The 21225-nt window shown below is 37.6% G+C and overlaps 2 protein-coding genes across 4 annotated transcripts; both read left to right on the top strand.

The window, feature by feature from the left end:
- LOC102624998 (cytochrome P450 93A2-like) lies at window positions 1–1771 on the top strand. The gene is made up of 2 exons (XM_006485096.2): window positions 1–909; window positions 1029–1771. The coding sequence occupies exons 1-2, from the start codon at window positions 1–3 to the stop codon at window positions 1653–1655; spliced, it is 1536 nt and encodes a 511-aa protein (XP_006485159.1). The 3' UTR covers window positions 1656–1771.
- Window positions 1772–4866: 3095 nt separating this feature from the next.
- LOC102625283 (cytochrome P450 93A3-like) lies at window positions 4867–20531 on the top strand. Of its 3 annotated transcripts, XM_052439165.1 has the most exons (3): window positions 4914–5231; window positions 18832–19580; window positions 19662–20531. In XM_052439165.1, the coding sequence occupies exons 1-3, from the start codon at window positions 5072–5074 to the stop codon at window positions 20292–20294; spliced, it is 1542 nt and encodes a 513-aa protein (XP_052295125.1). In that variant the 5' UTR covers window positions 4914–5071; the 3' UTR covers window positions 20295–20531. The 3 variants fall into 3 exon arrangements, with proteins under 3 accessions (XP_015387758.1, XP_052295125.1, XP_052295124.1); XM_015532272.3 differs by lacking the exons at window positions 18832–19580; window positions 19662–20531 and adding an exon at window positions 6062–6875 and having other exon boundaries at window positions 4867–5980; XM_052439164.1 differs by lacking the exon at window positions 4914–5231 and having other exon boundaries at window positions 18573–19580.
- The last annotated feature ends 694 nt before the right edge of the window (window positions 20532–21225 follow it).

Below are 21225 nucleotides of genomic sequence, written 5' to 3'. Positions count from 1 at the left end.
ATGGCTGATTTTAGCGGCTGCATTATTCTTTCACTCATATGGCTAGTCTCATTGATCTTGGCCCGATCAATCCTCAGAAGAAGTAAGCGCACATCTTATTTTCCACCAAGCCCGATGGCATTGCCAATCATCGGACACCTCCACCTCCTTGCGCCGATACCTCACCAAGCTCTTCACAAACTCTCCATCCGCTATGGACCCTTGATTCATTTTCGCCTTGGCTCTGTCCCTTGTGTTGCTGTTTGCTCTGCAGACGTTGCGAAAGATTTCTTTAAGACCCACGAAACCTCTATACTTAACCGTCCCTTTTTGATTAACGTGGACTACATTACCTATGGCTCAGCCGATTTCTTGTTTGCCCCTTATGGACCTTACTGGAAGTTCATGAAGAAAATATGCATGACACAACTTCTCGGTGGCCAAACACTGAACCAGTTTCTTCCCATCAGGTCCGAAGAGATAAGGCGGTTCATACGATACGTGCTGAAAAAGGCGAAAGCAAGCGAGGAAGTTGATGTTGGAGGACAGCTTATACGGTTAACAAATGATGTCGTGACAAGAATGACTATGAACTACAGATGTTCGGATAATGAAGAGGAAGCTGATGAGATGAGGAAGGTGGTGTCAGCTGCAACTGAACTTACTGGGAAGTTTAATTTGGCAGATTATATTTGGTTCTGTAAGTTCTTAGATTTGCAAGGATTTGGGAAAAGACTCAAGGAGACTCTTGAAAAGTTTGATGAAATGATGGAGAGAATTATAAAGGAGCACCAAGAAGCAAGAAAGATAAATGAAGAAGCAGGCAACGATTATGCGCCTAAGGATTTACTTGACATTCTACTAGATATATCAGAAGATGAGAGCTCAGAAATAAAGTTGAGCAGAGAAAACATAAAGTCTTTCATAGCGGTAAAGAAAAGTTCATAATTTTTGTTAACTTATTCAGGAATTCTTTTTCCTTGTGTTGCAAGTTATCTTACGGGAACAAAATCTGACAATTTTTTTTTTTTTTTTTCTGAATTTTGTAGGATATGTTCGCAGCGGGTAGCGATACACCTGCTATAACTATAGAATGGGCACTAGCACAGCTTATCAACCACCCAGATGTAATGAAAAAGGCGAGAGAAGAGATTGATTCTGTAGTAGGAAAGAGCAGACTAGTAGAAGAATCAGATATCGTAAACCTCCCCTATCTCCAAGCTATAGTCAAAGAAGTACTTCGGCTTCACCCAACCCCAATGGCTGTAAGAGAATCAACTGAAAGCTTCACCATCAATGGCTACGAGATTCCAGCAAAGACCAGAGTCTTCATCAATGTATGGGCTATATGCAGAGACCCAAAATACTGGGAAAACCCATTTGAATTCTGTCCGGAAAGGTTCATTGGTGAAGATGGAAAGAGCCAGTTAGATGTCAGGGGGCAACATTATCATTATATTCCATTTGGTAGTGGAAGAAGAGTCTGTCCTGGAACCACATTAGCATTACTGATGGTTCAGACAACTCTTGCTGCTATGATTCAGTGCTTTGATTGGAAAGTCAATGGAGGAGATGGCACTGTCGACATGGAAGAAGCAGTTGGGATAACTCTTCCTAGGGCTCATTCCTTAGTTTGTGTCCCAATCACTATGCTCGATCCATTTCCCTCACTCTAATATATATATATATATCACAAAGGAATTAAAAAGAAAAAACTGCATGGTACTTTTTGTATACTTGTAAGCAGCTGTAGTTAAAAGCATGGTTGTATTGTATCTTTGTAAATGAAGCTTGTTCCCGGAGTTATAAGATAAATTCTATTTTTCCTATTAAATTTTCAAGTGCTGCCATTTTTAGTTAGCGATCTATCAGAACCCTTGCTCAAATCACGTTTAGTATGACAGTCGATATCTAGTCTATTAAGAGGTTCAGGTCTCAGACGAAGAATGATCAAATCTACCTCCAAATAAGAAAAGTATCTACTATTGAAATTTTGTTCACACGGGAGTTGAACCCTTTACCTGAATGAGAATTGATTCAACACCAACTCACCAAGTTATTGGATGGACCAATTATTGTCCATTTTGAACTCCCTAACCTCCATGAAGCTTATTGTGCATTGAGTTTTTTTTTATAAATTTTTTTAATTAAAGAAGAAAAAGGTCTTTAAATACTTTTAATACCATTTGCATGATTCCAGCTAAAATCCAGCTTTTTGATAATGTGTATTGAGTTCAAACCAGTGTGGTTTATTATCAAAGATTGGAATGAATAAAACAACTGATATCAGGGAGGCTATACACTATAGCAGAGGAGAAAATGAAATAAAAAAGTTAAAAAAAAAAAGACAATGAAAGTAGCTTTGATAGGAAAAGGTAACTTACCAGTGAAGTAAGGTCAGTGATAAAACTGAACAACCAGCATTGTACAGCCTTTCAGAATCATTCCTCCAAAAGTGCATGAAGAACTTCCATCATATTTGCTTAATATGATCCTGGACCTTGCTTGCAGGGCTTGGCCTGTCAATTAGCAATGGACATTTCTATGTGAGTGATCAGATTTCTGGTTTGATTTTGCAGTAGACAACTTCTAGACCATGTGGTTATACTAAAATGAACTTAGAATTAGCATACATACAAACAAGACAACCAAACAAAGTCAAGACTAGGAATAAACCTTAGAAAAGTGCAAGCACATTGATCATTCAATAAGACATCAGTAGTGGCATCTTTTGCAATGATTCACATTTCTGCCCCTGCTGGTTTTCTGAAGAAGAAAGACTGAACCGATAAAATCCCACAGATATTCTTGGAAAATCCATCCAATTACTGGGATGGAAAAAAAAAAAAAAAAAAAAACACACACACACACACAGAACATTGATGAGTTTGGTGAGATGGGTGGTACAGTTAAAGGGCATTTAGACAACGGCCTCAATCCAAAATGCCATAGCATCAAATGTTCAGTACTTGATGCAAATGGAAGGGCCAAATCAGATTGACACAAACGTAATGAGCTCAATTAAATCATTTGATGCTAGAGAACTGTTAAGACAAGCAATTGAAGACGAACACAAACTTATGCAATTGAAGAATGAATAGAATTCTTTACATAGAGCCGTTTCACTTCATTTTAAGGCGGAAACCGGCCAGGCAACTAATTACCCCCTTTTTTTTTCCTCACTCAACCGACTCACTCATACCGGTTCAAAATTTAAAAAACTGCTTGGAGCAGCACGTGTTAATTTTCATGAATAAATTGCTTGATCCAAGAAAAAGTAAAAAATTGCTAACTAAAGAGTTCTTATGAGTCAAAATTAACGAGTTGTTATCATTTAGTGACGCTTGATTGTCTTAATATACCAAAAGTTTTATGATAGTTAAAAATTGATTGCTGTCAAGTTCTTGTCAGTACTAGCTTAAATCGCAACAAAATTGAAACTTTTAGCACCTACGATATAAATTTTGGTGAAAATTTCATGATTCTTAGAAGTTAAAAATATTTGAAAATGCTCATTCTCTCTTTCGTTAACATTCTGATGTGATCATTGAAGCAGGCTCAGGGGAGAAATTAATCTTAATCGCCTGGTTTGCTAAGATGGGGAGTGAGTAATTAAGCAGCTCCATTTCAAGTTGGTGTTAAAGATAATTAGGACATACACAGCCAACTAACACTAATCAAACTCAATCAAGATTCAGCCAACGGCAATCCTTTAACACTTCCCTTTTGAGGGGCTGTTTCCAATATTCTTCAGCTAAGAAAAGTGCTCTGTCACTGTGTGACTGCTATTGCAGAATCAAAGGAATGGCTCGTAGTCTTGCTGTTGTTGGAAGTCCCGTTATTTGAATAAGAAAAGGCAATCTGCCGCTGCAATTGGTATGATAGGAACTTTGTACATGCAGCTCTTAATTAGAACCAAGCCACGGCTAGGCAACTCTTATTCAGAACCAAGCCGCGGCTGAGACAGCTACTGCTCATTCTTGGTATCATGAGAGTGTCAGGGACGTATATGATTAGAATGGACAAAATAATCCTAGTGGGGAAATATGGAAAACTCAAACCAGTAGGACAGTTAAGGCCAATGTAAAATGTGGATGCTGCACATCTGCAGTTGATGTTAGCTTAGTGTTAAACCATGTGACGTTTCTGTGTGCATTCCATTCTCTGTGTTTTGCTGTTCTTGATCAAGTTCTTTGAGTATTGACAGTGATTTTTTGTGTTCAGTCAATTAAACCTTTATAAACTATATTGATTTTGATCAATTAGTCCTGGATTTCAAGGTTTCTTGGTTCGAAATCCTGACAAACTTAGAATTGCAGAGGTTAAAATTTAAAAATGCAGCCTACTGAAGACCTAGAAGCCTATTGAAGTATCATTATAATAAGGTTAGCTCTTCACTATTGCTGTATTACTATAAATATACCATACCAAAAGCAGTGAAAGAATGAACTTTGATGGCAAAAACTAAGCTACCCAATAAGTAAAGTCAGGGATATAGATCAAAATAAAAGGTTTGCGAAGAGTACAGCATTTTTTCATCAATGGACTTTTATTGTGCCTGCTTAAGATCCTGTACCCTGATTGGCCTGTCATTGATATTTAGCAACAAGATGACTGTTCAGGGTTCTGCTTTCACCCTGGCAGCCGGCAGCTTACAGCAAATACCAAATACTTGTGGTTAAAATTCACTAAAATAAAAGCTTAAACATTTGCATACAAACAAGTGAAGAAAAGAAATAAACTTTAAAAAATAAGCAACAGCAGATATTACACACTACCACTGACTCAGTCATGGCTTTGCCAACCATCTGATTTCAAGGCAGAAAGACAATGACCAAAATCAGACTTTCTGCAATTAAATATAAACATTATAATTTGTCCGAACCAGAAAGTTAAGGCGTTGATAATTAATTTGAAATATTAAAATGTTGCTTTCACATGAATACAATAACGTTTGAAACAATAGCTGAACCGTAAGGCAAAGCCGGCGAAGACTTTTTGTCACGCTATATCTCCGTTAAGTACCAACTTATATAAACAGCATTGTTAAGACCAACAGCAAAATCTCAGTCATTCTCACTAAGAGCAAAACATGGTTGATTTCAGAGGCTACATTGTACTTTTCCTCGTATGGCTAGTCTCCACAATCTTGGTCCGATCAATCTTCCGGAGAAGTAAGACCACATCTAGTCTTCCACCAAGCCCAATGGCATTACCAATCATCGGACACCTCCACCTCCTTGCCCCAATACCTCACCAGGCACTTCACAAACTTTCCATCCGCTATGGACCCTTAATTCATTTGTTCCTTGGCTCAGTCCCATGTATTGTTGCTTGCTCCCCTGAAACAGCAAAAGAGATCCTCAAAACCCATGAAACTTCTTTCTGCGACCGCCCCATTTCAGCTGCGGTTGACTACCTTACATATGGCTCAGCTGATTTCTCATTTGCTCCTTATGGACCTTACTGGAAGTTCATGAAGAAATTATGCATGACTCAACTTCTTGGTGGCCAAACGCTGAACCAATTTATCCCCATCAGGTCTGAAGAAATATGGCGGTTTATGCAGCTCATGCTGAAGAAAGCGAAAGCAAGTGAGGCAGTTGATGTTGGAAAAGAGCTTATTCGGCTAACAAATAACGTAGTGTCAAGAATGACTATGGGCCAAATATGTTCCATCAATGACAAAGAAGCTGATGAGGTCAGGAAGTTGGTGCAAGAAACAGCTGAACTCACCGGAAAATTTAATTTGCAAGATTATATTTGGTTCTGTAAGAACATAGATTTACAGGGATTTGGGAAAAGACTCAAGGAAGTTCGTCGCAAGTTTGATGATATGATGGAGAGAATTTTAAAGGAGCACCAAGAAGCAAGAAAGATAAATAAAGAAACAGGCAAGGATTATGCACCCATGGATTTACTTGATATGCTACTAGATATATCAGAAGATGAGAGCTCAGAAATCAAGTTGACCAGAGAAAACATCAAGGCCTTCATCCTGGTAAGGAATATTTGCCAGCTATTAATAAAAATACTTGAAAATCACTTCGATAAACCATCATTCTTCGCTTGTGATATGCAGGATATTTTCGCTGCTGGTACTGATACATCAGCTATCACTGTAGAATGGGCGCTAGCAGAGCTAATCAATCACCCTGACATGATGAAAAAAACAAGAGAAGAGATTGATTCTGTTGTAGGAAAGAGCAGACTAGTAGAAGAATCAGATATCATAAACCTTCCCTATCTCCAGGCTCTAGTAAAAGAAACACTTCGGCTTCACCCAACTGGCCCAATGTCCGTAAGAGAATCAACTGAAAACTGCACCATCAATGGCTATGAGATCCCGGCAAGGACGAGAGTGTTCATTAACGTGTGGGCAATAAACAGGGACCCGAACCACTGGGAAACCCCACTTGAATTCTGCCCCGAAAGGTTCATTGCAGAAGATGGGAAGAGCCAGTTGGATGTCAGGGGACAACATTATCATTATATTCCGTTCGGCAGCGGAAGAAGAGCCTGCCCTGGAACCACATTAGCACTACACATGGTTCATTCAACCCTTGCTGCTATGATTCAGTGCTTTGATTGGGAGGTTATTGGAGGAAATGGCACTAGAGTCGACATGGAAGAAGGAACTGGCCTAACTCTTCCGAGGGCCCATCCTCTGATTTGTGTCCCTATTACTAGGATTAATCCGTTTCCATTATCCTGATTCATCGTAAGAAAACACAAAAACAAGGAGAAAACAGTGACTTAGTTTTGATTCTAGTGGCCACATATTTTTCCGAATGTAAAACTTCTTGTTCTTGTAACACTTAATGATTTTCTTTTAAGATGTAGATCCTGTTTATAGTGAAGTCAGATTTTCTTCTCTTCAGTAGGTCAAAATGCGTGGAATTATTGACAAATTGTTGCTTATGAAGATCACTGAACTTTGATATTAACATTTGTGCAAGAGTAAAAGCTCAACTCTTAATATTCTGTGCAGAGTGCACACCATGACCTAGAAAGTGTTTGATAAACTCGATGATTATGTCTTCAATGTTTAGTGACAAACCTTAGAAAGCAAAGATCACTGAACTTTGATATTAACATTTGTACAAGAGTAAAAGCTCAACTCTTAATATTCTGTGCAGAGTGCACACCATTACTTAGAAAGTGTTTGATAAACTCGATGATTATGTCTTCAAGGTTTAGTGACAAACCCTAGAAAGCAAAGTCTTTGATTGCTGAACTATATCTACTCGGTACGAACATCATTGATTTAACTTTTAATAAAATGAGAAAGTGAGGAAACTTATACTTGCCTTCAAAATACAATTCCTGATGCCTGAAAAATTCGGGGCATCAATTCCGGTCAAAGTAGCATTTCTATTTTCAAAAAAGAAAAAAAATGGTTGATACATTGTTGATTCTTGTTTCATCTGCCTTTGAACTCTATTTTCACATGAACTGATGAACACGAACGGAGCTAACCAAACTCATTAATATTATTTAACATTATAAAACCTAATTAAATAACTCAACAATCATGATTACCACCTAATCCCAACCTTCTTTTTACAGGCAATGCTTTGAATAATTGAATTTCTTATCAACTAATTAATTAATTGTTCGTGGGTAAGTTCAAAACACTCGGGTCCCTCGCTTTCCGCTGCAATCGTGGGATGGAATCATGGGACTCACAGAAAAATAATACCTTTTAATAATTAATTATGAACATAAAATAAATCAACAAGAACCGGATGCGGATAAGTCCTCTAATGGGACGTGCGATCAGGACCACGTGTCATAGACCCACAAACCGTTTCAATTTCATAATTTTATCATCCGCCCATAGTTTTATACATTACTCCTATTTTTTGTTTTGTTTGTTTAAACTCTAAACTCAAGGCAACTCATTTCTATCTGCGTCTATAATTAACAGTATGGATCTGCCTCGAATATCTCTCAATTAGTTGCTTTCAAATCTTTCAAGTCCGAGCAATTTTTCCTTATCTTCACAATTTGTATTTTCTTTCTATTTCAGATTCATCATTCAGTGTCCAAACTCAATTGCTATCCAGTTTTGATACATTGTATTTGATTATCTTTTTCATTCTTTATCATAATCTTTCACAAATTAGATCTGTTTTTGTATTTTAGAGGTGAAAATCTCATTTGGGTGTCGCTCAAATCTACCGATTTACACAAAAAAAAAACGTAACTTTAATCAATTCTTATTGTCCAAAATTGCGGGGTTGTTTCCAAGGTGGTGACAGACTGATACATATTAAAAGTTTCATGATAGTTAAAAATTGATTACCATCAGGTTCTTTCATTCCTCGCTTAAATTGAAAGAAGATTGAAACTTTTAGCACTTAAAACATATATTTTGGATGAGAGTTTTAGCACTTCAAATATATATTTTGGATGAAAGTTTCATGACTCTTGAAGTTAAAGCTTTTTAACATGCTTAGTCTCTCTTTTGTTAACATTGTGACATGATCATTGAAGCAGGCTCAGGAGAGAAATTAATCTTAATCGCTTGGTTTGCTAAGATGGGAAGTGATTAGTTAAGCAGCTCCTCTTCAAGTTGGTGTTAAAGCAAACAGATCCATCGGAAATACCCAGCTAACTGACACTAATCAAACTCAACCAAGCCATCCCCCAACGGCAATCCTTCAACACTTCCCTTTGACAGACTGTTTCAAATATTCTTCAGCTAAGAAAAGTGCTCTGTCAATATGTGACTGCTGCAGTTGATGTAAGCTTAGTGTTGAATCATGTGACATTTCTGTGTACGTTCTTTTCTCTGTGTTTAGCTGTTCTCGATCAAGTTCTTTGAGTATTGATTGCGATTTCTTGTGTTCAATCAATTTTTTAATCTTTATAGAATACTTTGATCTCGATCAACTAGGCCTGGGTTTCAAGGTTTCTTGGCTTGAAATCCTAAGAAACTTAGAATTGCAGAGGTTAAAATTTAAAAATGTAGACTATTGAAGACCTATAAGCCTATTAAAGTATCGTTGCAATAAAGTTGTCTCTTGGCTGTTGCTGTATTACTATAAATATACCATAGCAAAAGCAGTGAAAGAATGAAGCTTTGATGGCAAAAACTAACCTACCCAATAAGTAAAGTCAGGGATATAAATCAGAATAAAAGGTTTGCAGAGCGTACAACATTATTTCATCAATGCACTTTTATTGTGCCTGCTGAAGATCCTGTACCCTCATTGGCCAGTCATTGATATTTAGTAACAAGATGACTGTTCAGGGTTCTGCTTTCACCCTGGCAGCCGGCAGCTCACTGCAAATACCAAATACATGTGGTTAAAATTCACTAAAATGAAAGATTAAACATTTGCATACAAACAAGTGATTAAAAAATTAGCAGAAGCAAATACTACACACTATCACTGACTCAGTCATGGCTTTGCCAACCATCTCATTAAAGACAATGACCAAAATCCATGAGTAAGAATTCAGACTTCCTGCAATTAAATATTAACATTATATCTCATGAACAACTCATGCACGTATATATACAGATTACATTCCTATAATTAAGGGGTTAATATTCCTACGTATTCCTACGTATCCCTATAGTCTAGCAGTTGTCATTGTTTGTTTACAACTAATATTCCGATACCCCCCTCAAGTTGGAGCATGCAGGTCTTGAATGCCCAACTTGCGAAGGAAGAACTCAAACCGTTGTCTACCCAATGCCTTCGTAAATATATCAGCCAGTTGTGCATGGGTCGAGACATAAGCTGGTTGAATGTTACCAAAGCGAACCTCATCACGAACAAAATGACAGTCTATCTCAATATGTTTGGTCCGCTCATGAAACACTGGATTTGCTGCAATGTGTAAGGCTGCCTGATTGTCACAGTATAGCTTCATTGGATTTGGATGCTCCACGCCAAGAGTCAATAGTATCTCTTTTAACCATTTTAATTCGCAAGTGGTTGCTGCCATAGATCGATATTCTGCCTCAGCCGACGACCGAGAGACAGTGTGTTGCTTCTTCGTCTTCCAAGAGACTGGTGAATTGCCGAGTAGAATGAACCATCCAGTTAAAGAACGACGAGTTAATGGACAACTTGCCCAATCTGAGTCACACCAAGCTGATAGTTGCAGGTCACAGTCTGATCTTAGCATTATTCCTTGACCAGGATTCCCTTTCAAGTAACGCACAACGCGTAGAGCAGCCGCCCAATGTTCTTCTCGTGGCTGTTGCATGAATTGTGCCAACACATGCACACTGTAAGATAACTCGGGACGTGTAACAGAGAGATAAATAAGTCGGCCCACCAAACGTCTGTAACTCTCAGGTTTAGATAAGAAAACGCCATCGGCCAAAGCCAAATTATGGTTGTGCTCTAGCGGAAAAGATGCAGGTTTAGCTCCGAGTAAACCAACCTCAGAAATAATATCCAGCGCATATTTACGTTGGCACAAGAAAATTCCTGTAGGACTTCGAGCTACTTCGATTCCGAGGAAATATTTCAACATTCCTAAATCCCTCATATGAAAACATTTGCTCAAATATTCCTTGAAAACTTTAATGGCTGCATGATCATTACCTGTCACAACAATGTCATCAACATATACAAGGACATTGATTTGTACCTTGCCTTGGCTCAAAGTAAAAAGAGAGGAGTCCGAGTATGATTGTTCGAAACCATAACTCTTCAGAGCAGTAACCAATTTCGCAAACCAACATCGGGGAGCTTGTTGTAATCCATACAAAGACTTCTTCAAATGACATACCATCCCTGGGTTCTCTGAATGAAAACCAGGAGGCATACACATGTACACCTCTTCTTCCAAATCGCCGTGTAAGAACGCATTATGCACGTCCATTTGATGAAGTTCCCAGTGCTTAGCTGCTGCTACTGCCAGAAGAGCTCGAACTGTAACCATTTTTGCCACTGGAGCAAACGTCTCATTGTAGGCAATCCCTGCAACTTGCTTGTTCCCGAGAATTACCAATCGAGCCTTATAGCGCTTAATGGTTCCATCAGCATTATATTTAATCTTGTATACCCATTTACAATTTATAGCTCGTTTTCCTGGTGGTAAGGATTCTACAGTCCATGTCTCATTATCTTCCAGTGCTTGTATCTCTTTCTTCATTGCATCTCTCCATTTTTCATCTTTGACCGCTTCAGTAAAAGAACTGGGCTCAGTACCTGCAGTGACAGCTGCCAAGAAAGCACGATGTCGCAATGAAAACTTATCATAGTTCACATAATGTGTTATCGGATAAGGACTACCTGAGGAATGCGTATGGCCAAGTGAGCGTGCAGAGGGGCTCGAGGAGGAGCTCAACCATTGTACTGTGTGTAAGACATAATCTCGCAATCTGGTGGATTGTTGTCGTTGCCTGCAACCACGCCCTAGCACAATTTCAGATTGCTCATCATCCATAATCTCATTGGCACCCCCGTTGCTACAAATATTCCTTGATCCTGTTCATCATATATAGGTGTTTCAGTAGATTGCCCATAATCTATATCCCTTATACCTTCTTGATCCTCTTGGTTTGGCATCCTAGAGTGGTGCTCCATGTCCAAGTTTTCACTCACAGCAGCTCCCCGCATAATTTCCTCTTCGGCAACCAAGCTATCTAACTCATTTTTTTTCGTTTTGCCTTGCTCACTAGTGCCTTTGTTCACATAAGGAAACACATGTTCTTTGAATACAACATCCCTTGAGACAAAGAGCTCACCCGAGTTCAGATCATCCAAGCTCCAGCCTTTCTTTCCATAAGGATACCCAATAAAAATGCATTTCCTACTTTGACTGGCAAATTTATCTCCTCCATGCTTTTGATTATGAGCATAAGCCAAACATCCAAACACTTAGATATTTTTATACGAAGGGGTTTCACCAAACAATATTTCATAAGGTGTTTTCCCTTGTAACAAGTCGGATGGAGTTCGATTGATTAAGTATGCAGCTGTCAATATACACTCTCCCCAAAATTCAATGGGCAAATTTGCTTGGAAACGCAGTGCCCGTGCTACATTGAGTATATGACGATGTTTCCGTTCTACTCTCCCATTTTGTTGAGGGGTCCCAACGCACGAGGTTTGATGTATTACACCTTTCTCCACAAAATAACCATCCAAACAGGTGAACTCAGTTCCATTATCACTACGCACTATTTTCACATGTCTATTAAATTGTCTATGAACCATAGCAAAGAAATTCTGAATCGTTCGTGCCACCTCGCTTTTATTATTTAATAAATAAATCCACACTGCTCTAGAGTAATCATCAACAATAGTCAAAAAATAATATGCACCGCAAAAAGTTGGAGTTCTATAAGGACCCCATAAATCACAATGAATCTTCTCAAAAATATTAGATGCCTTATTATCACTTGATACAAACTCTTCTCGACAATGTTTTGCTCGGACACAGACTTCACATTCATCAGTGCACTTATTATTATTTCTATTAACGATGGGTAACAACCTAATGACCTTGTTGGAAGGATGGCCCAACCTTTGATGCCAAAGATCTACTGAGTCATTTTCTGCTACTTTTATAACTTTGACTGATGTTAAGCTCCGAAAGTAGTAGAGCCCCTCGCGTTGCTCACCCGCACCAATTAGCATCCTCGAATTGTGGTCCTGTATAATACAAAATTTATTAGTGAACTGGACTATACAATTCGACTCCTTAATCAACTGTGCTACTGAAATTAAGTTACACTTTAAATTAGGCACATATAACACATTATTTAGTTTTAGATGTTTATCCAAAACTATGGTTCCTTCTTTCTCCGCTATTGTTTCCTTCCCATCTGGTAGCCCAACAGAACATGAGAGGATTTTCTTCACATCACTCATCGACTTAAGGCTTCCTGTCATATGATGAGAGGCCCCGCTGTCAATTATCCATTCCATTATTTTATGCTTACCGTTCAATCTTCCTTGATTCCCTTCTTTTTGCCCATTTAATAGATTAAGCAATAAATTCCATTGTTCGTTGCTTAGTCCATTCAATCCACTTTTGTCTGCTTCGACTCTCTGTTCTTGAGCCGTGCTTCCCTGTGTTGTTACTTGCGCTACGTTGGCCCGAATTTGTCCACCCCGTCCTCTTCCTCCAGATGCAGCAGGCTGCTTCTGTCCTCCTTGTCCACGGCCTGTTCCACGTCCACCTCCTCCTCGAGGTCTATCCCCCCACCAATCGGGGTACCTAATTAGCTGGAAACATGATTCTGCATCGTGTCCTGTTCTCTTGTAATTTGAGCACAACACGGTTTTGTCCTTGCTCTCGGTCCGTCCTTTCAAGCTTGTTGCTGTTTGAATTGCAAAAGCCATGGCCTCGACTTGCTGTTCCTTCCCGCGGGTTATACTACAAACTCGCTCTTCCTGGATAATCATAGCATATGCTCGATTCAAGGTTGGCAATGGTTTAGTGCTCAAGATATTAGAGCGCACCGTCCCATAAGTTGAGTCATCCAAGCCCATAAAAAACTGATGTAGCCTTTCCTCTTCACGTTTCTTATCTAATTCCGCGCTAATGTTGCATGCACATCCTCCACATCGGCACGTCGAGTATTGCTCATAGTTTCCCAATTCTTCCCAGATCATCTTTAATTTGCCATAGTAACTCATAACAGTTATGCCTCGCTGTTTACATTCAGCTAACTCAGTTTAAGCTGATGAACATGTGGTTCGTTTCCTGCCGAGAACCGTTCCTTGATATCATCCCAAAGTTCCTTTGCAACTTCCCTGTAAGTTATAGTCGAGCGCAAAGTTGGTTCAATTGTGTTCAAGATACATGATATCAGCATGGAGTTAACTGTCCACCAATCTTCCTGTGTCATAGAATCATCCAAAGGCTGTATCACAGAACCATCGATGAAGCCAAATTTTTTCTTGGCCCGCAACGCCGTTCTCATTGCTCGTGCCCATTCATCATAATTGTCACCCTTCAATTGAACTTGGGTGATTGTGTTCCCTAGATTGTCGTTGGCCAAGAGAAAATACGGTGATGTTGCACTCTTCGACGGCCCATCATCGCTGCCGCTCCTAGCCATATTTGTGTTGCTCTGATACCATGAAAAGAATATATTTCAGAATTGAATTTCTTGCCCTTCTCATTAACAACTCATGCACGTATATATACAGATTACATTCCTATAATTAAGGGGTTAATATTCCTACGTATCCCTATAGTCTAGCAGTTGTCATTGTTTGTTTACAACTAATATTCCAATATATTTGTTGTGCAATTAAATATTAACATTTTATTTGATTGTGCGCAGAATATGGAATGAAGCGCACTAAATAATCACAGCAAAAATAAATGATACAATAATTTAATGTGGTTCGGCAATATGTCTACGTCTATGGGAGTAAAAAAAATAATTCTATTAATAAAATTATTTTGAGTAAAATATTTGAGTAAAGAAACTTCAGTTTTCAAAAAATAAATACATACTCTCACACATACTTGAAAAGAAAAAACTCTCAAATACACACACTCCTTAAAAGTAAAAAATTCTTAAATACATACACTATTCAATTGCTCACTCTCTCGATAATTCTTTACTCGAATTGTTTCTCTCAATTTTAGGATGATTTTTAATGAGTGGAGTAGCTTCAATTTACAGGAGCCCCTCAAGGAATTTGTCAATAGAGCGGGTAATTTTTAAAAACCTCCCCTGAGGTTTGGGCTTGTTGCAAGTAGATGGCGAGAATCTATTTATTTGTAAAAAACCCCCTGTGTTTTTGCTCTGTTTGGTTGCCGTTTGGGTTGTTGTGGGCATTGTTGACATTTCGCAATAAAACAAATCTTTTGCAACTTTCGTTGCCTTGAGAACAATAGCTAGTCATTTCAATTACTGATGTTCTGACACAAATAAAAACCAAACTTGCAAAAAGAAGTTTGGTTTCGTTTCAAACAATGCATCTCTTTGCTATCATTTTTTTAATAATCTTAAAAACTAAAAACTAAAAACGAAAGCAAAAAAAAAAATGACCACCACCATCATCATATAAAACCTTGGATACAAAGACGATTTTTGATCATCACAGAGGATTACCGAATTGATGAGCAGCAGCTTACAGTGGCAACGAGCAGTAGCACAAACCACAAGCACGAACCACTAGTCCACGATGTATCGCAGTGAGTTTCGCCGGCAACCCACAAGCACGAACATCTATGTCGAAGCGAATCAGAGGTGAGTTGTTTGAAAACACACTCTTATCTGCTTTTTATTTGTAGATAACTCAAAAAGATATTGTGATTTATATACATGGCTTAGGTAAAATCAGAATTGAAATTAGAAAAATTTAGCTCTGTAATGGCAGTAAAACAAGGCAAAATTTGTTTGATCTATATATAACATTTGCTGCATATGGTCGTGGACTTACAATGGTTAAGCCTTAGAGTTTACAGCTTATAGGAGAATTGGTTTTTGGTTTAATATTAGTGGAAGGAATAATAAGAGCCAAGCTATTTGACACCGGACACTTGATTAATGTAAGAAATTCTACTCAAAACTGAACAGTCTGCACTTAACTGATCATGACTTACTGTAGATAGCTCCAAATTTAGATTAGTAAAATTCATTGGAAAGCTAACAGAAATATCTTTCCAATGATGTATGGCTCGAAAATTAATTCGATCTCATGCAATACAGTTTAATTCCCAAATATGCCCCTTCTGCACAGAAATTCTGCTCACTTGATTAATGTAAGAAATTCTACTCAAAACTGAACAGTCTACACTTAACTGATTATAACTTACTGTAGATAGCTTCAAATTTAGATTAGTAAAATTCATTTGAAAGCTAACAGAAATATAGTTCCAATGATGTATGGCTCGAAAATTAATTCGATTTCATGCAGTACAGTTTAATTCCCAAAGATGCCCCTTCTGCACATAAATTCTTCTCACTTGATTAATGTAACAAATTCTACTAAAAACTGAACAGTCTGCACTTAACTAATCATAACTTACTGTAGATAGCTCCAAATTTAGATTAGTAAAATTCATTGGAAAGATAACAGGAATATATTTCCAATAATGTATGGCTCGAAAATTAATTTGATCTCATGCAGTAAAGTTTAATTCCCAAAGATTCCCCTTCTGCACAGAAATTCTGCTCACTTGATTAATGTAAGAAATTCTACTCAAAACTGAACAGTCTGCACTTAACTGATCATAACTTACTGTAGATAGCTCCAAATTTAGATTAGTAAAATTCATTGGAAAGTTAACAGAAATATCTTTCCAATGATGTATGGCTCGAAAATTAATTTGATCTCATGCAGTACAATTTAATCCACTGTCTTTATGTAATCATGCCAAATACAAGTAGCTTGGTGGTGCTTGTTGGGTTATCAATTGTAAAAATGGAAAAAATGAATGTATTTCTTGCCTGTTGTGTGAAGGTTGTATAGAGTGGCCAGAACTGATACTGCTGCTTTGTACTAGTGCTGGATGGTTTCATTTGAAAAAAAAAAATTATTAAATCTAGCTTTTGCATGTGTGTTATTTGTGATGATGATGAGAAATGTTGTGAAGAATGACACATTTAGAGTATAAGGGAAGAAGAATGACATGTTGAGAAGTATAAATTGTTTCTGTGTGCTGTGCATAAGGCTTTAAATTACTTTACAATCTTATAAATAGCAGGAGACTTGCAATATGATTGTTGGTTTGTAATGGTCATAATGCAACACCCTCTTTATTTTTTTTTCAAGTTTTTAATTTTATCTTTCTTGTAGGAACTTTAAGGAAATATCAATAATTTAAAGAGGGTAAAATAGTCATAATCCTTACCTATGATATTGTAAATCTTTGGAATTGACAGGTATAAAATTGTCAAAAAATAGGGTTTGTGCTTTTCGCACCAACAATTTTAATTTTTTTTTTTAGTTATGTCAGTCTATAAACTGTTGTTAAGGGCAATATTATCTTTGCACAGTCAACTAACGGTCAATGTAAAAATTAACTGACGGTAGGAGGTTTTTTACAAATAAACGGATTCTCGCCATCTACCTGCAACAAGCCCAAACCTCAGGGGAGGTTTTTCAAAATTACCCCAATAGCGCCCGTCAATTTGTCGATAGTGCCCATTAATGTCAACTTGACAAATTGGCCAACATTTGGCTAATTTGTCAAAATTGATATGTACTGTTTTGAAACACAAAAAAAATGAATATGGCTCATGAGCAAACAAATCACCAATTTTGACTTTTCAACAATATTTTGTCCAAACAAGAAAGTTAAGGCATCGATAATTAATTTGGATTATTAAGATGTTGCTTTCACACAAATTACAATTTAACGTTTGGCACAATAGCTGAAATGCAAGGTAAAGTCGGCAAAGACTTTCTGTCATGCTATATCTCCACTTAGTACCAACTTATATATAACAACATTATTAAGACCAACAGCAAAAGATCTCAGTTAGGCCCCGTTTGGGATTGCTTTTGGGAGGGTTAAAAGTGATTTTAAAAAATGTAAAAGCTAATTTTAGTGTTTGGTAAAAAAAAATCAAAATCACTTTTCCCAGAATCAGCTCCTCCTACAGCTGATTTTGAAAAGTAGGAAAGGAGTAACTTTTAGATTCTGATTTTGAGAATCAATTTTATCCTTTAATATAATTCCATAAATATTCTTACAATTATTACTTAAACCCGAAATTATCCTTATTTAAATTGGAAATAAAATCAATATTTTAATACTTTTTTATTATAATTAACGCACACCTTTCGTTTGCCCTATTTCTTCATATTTTGTGTTCTATCAAAACTTCTCTAGTGCAATAAAGTAAGAACCAATACGTGTTCCATCACCATATTCAATAACAGTAAGTGATTCATCACCCTTTTCATGCATATTCAATGTAATTTTTATTATAATATTTGTACGTGTACATTTTTATATGTATAAGTAAATTGTACGTGTACATTTTTATATGTATAAGTAAATTTCAACGAGATATTGTACGTGTACATTTTTATATGTATAAGTAAATTTCATCTTACATTATGTACATTTTAGTAATTTATTTTCTTACAGCAGTTTAACAATAAGATTTACCAAACACCCATATCTGCTTGCAAAATTCACAGTACTTTTGAAAATAAAATTTGCCAAACACTTAACTAATTCTTTTCACAGCTGATTATTTCCACAGCACAGCTAACAGCAATTATTTTAAAAGCTGCAGCATTACCAAACTGGCCCTTATTCTCACTAAGAGCAAAACATGGTTGATTTTAGAGGCTGCATTTTTCTTCTCCTCACATGCCAGTCTCCACGAACTTGGCCCGATCAATCTTCCGAAGAAGTCAACTTGTCGATAGTGCCCATTAATGTCAACTTGACAAATTGGCCAACATTTGGCTAATTTGTCAAAATTGATATGTACCGTTTTGAAACACAAAAAAAAATGCATATGGCTCATGAGCAAACAAATCACCAATTTTGACTTTTCAACAATATTTTGTCCAAACAAGAAAGTTAAGGCGTCGATAATTAATTTGGATTATTAAGATGTTGCTTTCACACAAATTACAATTTAACGTTTGGAACAATAGCTGAAATGCAAGGTAAAGCCGGCAAAGACTTTCTGTTATGCTATATCTCCACTTAGTACCAACTTATATATAACAGCATTATTAAGACCAACAGCAAAAGATCTCAGTTATTCTCACTAAGAGCAAAACATGGTTGATTTCAGAGGCTACATTGTACTTTTCCTCGTATGGCTAGTCTCCACAATCTTGGTCCGATCAATCTTCCGGAGAAGTAAGACCACATCTAGTCTTCCACCAAGCCCAATGGCATTACCGATCATCGGACACCTCCACCTCCTTGCCCCAGTACCTCACCATGCACTTCACAAACTTTCCATCCGCTATGGACCCTTAATTCATTTGTTCCTTGGCTCAGTCCCATGTGTTGTTGCTTGCTCCCCTGAAACAGCAAAGGAGATCCTCAAAACCCATGAAACTTCTTTCTGCGACCGCCCCATTTCGGTTGCGGTTAACTGCCTTACATATGGCTCAGCTGATTTCTCATTTGCTCCTTATGGACCTTACTGGAAGTTCATGAAGAAATTATGCATGACTCAACTTCTTGGTGGCCAAACGCTGAACCAATTTATCCCCATCAGGTCTGAAGAAATAAGGCGGTTTATGCAGTTCATGCTGAAGAAAGCGAAAGCAAGTGAGGCAGTTGATGTTGGAAAAGAGCTTATTCGGCTAGTAAATAACGTAGTGTCAAGAATGACTATGGGCCAAATATGTTCCAACAATGACAAAGAAGCTGATGAGGTCAGGAAGTTGGTGCAAGAAACAGCTGAACTCGTCGGAAAATTTAATTTGCAAGATTATATTTGGTTCTGTAAGAACATAGATTTGCAGGGATTTGGGAAAAGATTCAAGGAAGTTCGTCGGAAGTTTGATAATATGATGGAGAGAATTATAAAGGAGCACCAAGAAGCAAGAAAGATAAATAAAGAAACAGGCAAGGATTATGCACCCATGGATTTACTTGACATGCTACTAGATATATCAGAAGATGAGAGCTCAGAAATCAAGTTGACTAGAGACAACATCAAGGCCTTCATCCTGGTAAGGAAAATTTCCCGCCTTTGAATAAAACTACTTGAAAATCATTTAGGTGAACCATCATTCTTTGCTTGTGATATGCAGGACATTTTCGTTGCTGGTACCGATACATCAGCCATCACTATAGAATGGGCGCTAGCAGAGCTAATCAATCACCCTGACATGATGAAAAAAACAAGAGAAGAGATTGATTCTGTTGTAGGAAAGAGCAGACTAGTAGAAGAATCAGATATCATAAACCTTCCCTATCTCCAGGCTCTAGTAAAAGAAACACTTCGGCTTCACCCAGCTGCCCCAATGCCCGTAAGAGAATCAACTGAAAACTGCACCATCAATGGCCATGAGATCCCGGCAAGGACGAGAGTGTTCATTAACGTGTGGGCAATAAATAGGGACCCGAACCACTGGGAAACCCCACTTGAATTCTGCCCCGAAAGGTTCATTGCAGAAGATGGGAAGAGCCAGTTGGATGTCAGGGGACAACATTATCATTATATTCCGTTCGGCAGCGGAAGAAGAGCCTGCCCTGGAACCACATTAGCACTACACATGGTTCATTCAACCCTTGCTGCTATGATTCAGTGCTTTGATTGGGAGGTTATTGGAGGAAATGGCACAAGAGTCGACATGGAAGAAGGAACTGGCCTCACTCTTCCGATGGCCCATCCTCTGATTTGTGTCCCTATTACTAGGATTAATCCGTTTCCATTATCCTGATTCATCGTAAGAAAACACAAAAACAAGGAGAAAACAGTGACTTAGTTTTGATTCTAGTGGCCACATATTTTTCCGAATGTAAAACTTCTTGTTCTTGTAACACTTAATGATTTTCCTTTAAGATGTAGATCCTGTTTATTGTGAAGTCAGATTTTCTTCTCTTCAGTAGGTCAAAATGCGTGGAATTATTGAGAAATTGTAACAGATAAATAAAGGAGATAATTAGCATTTGTACAAGAGTATAAGCTCAGTTCTTAACTAAATATTCTGTGCAGAGTGCATACCATTACTTAAAAAGTATTTGATAAACTCGATGACCATGTCTTCAAACAAACCTTAGAAAGCAAAGCCTTTGATTGCTGAACTATATCTACTAGGTACCAACATCATTGATATAACTTTTAATAAAATGAGAAAGTAAAGAAACTTGTACTTGGCTTCAAAATACAATTCCTGATGCCTGAAAAATTCGGGGCATCAATTTCAGTCAAAGTAGCATTTCTATTTTCCCAATGTTGGAATTAAGAGTGTGTAACCTTAATTCTTATACCTAAGAAATCACCACACACTGATCTTTGATAAGGCAAGAATGAAGTATCAATTTAGAAATCAGATTAAGAAACAAGGGTATTTAACTGAGACAGAAATTAAGAAAGAATAAAGCAAAATGAAATGCAAGAGGGGGTTATAGAGGTTCGGCTTGGTAGCCTACATCCTCTTGAGAAACAGAAGCCAGAGCTTTTCTTTATGCTTAAACAGATTACAAGTCTTAGAGTGAATGCTACAAGGAACGACTATTCTAAGTATAGCCCTCAAAGGCTTTATATACACCTCAGAAGGAATCCAGATATGTGAGCTGTACACCAGCTCTTGTTCTAGGTTTGTTTCAACAAACCCAGCAAACTCCCGCCAACCCCAACTGTCAGTAACA

Source organism: Citrus sinensis, chromosome 4 (assembly GCF_022201045.2).
Source record: "Citrus sinensis cultivar Valencia sweet orange chromosome 4, DVS_A1.0, whole genome shotgun sequence".
NCBI classification, from domain to species: Eukaryota; Viridiplantae; Streptophyta; class Magnoliopsida; order Sapindales; family Rutaceae; genus Citrus; species Citrus sinensis.
Note: the sequence above shows the minus strand (reverse complement) of the source record. Positions and strands in the feature narration are given on the sequence as shown.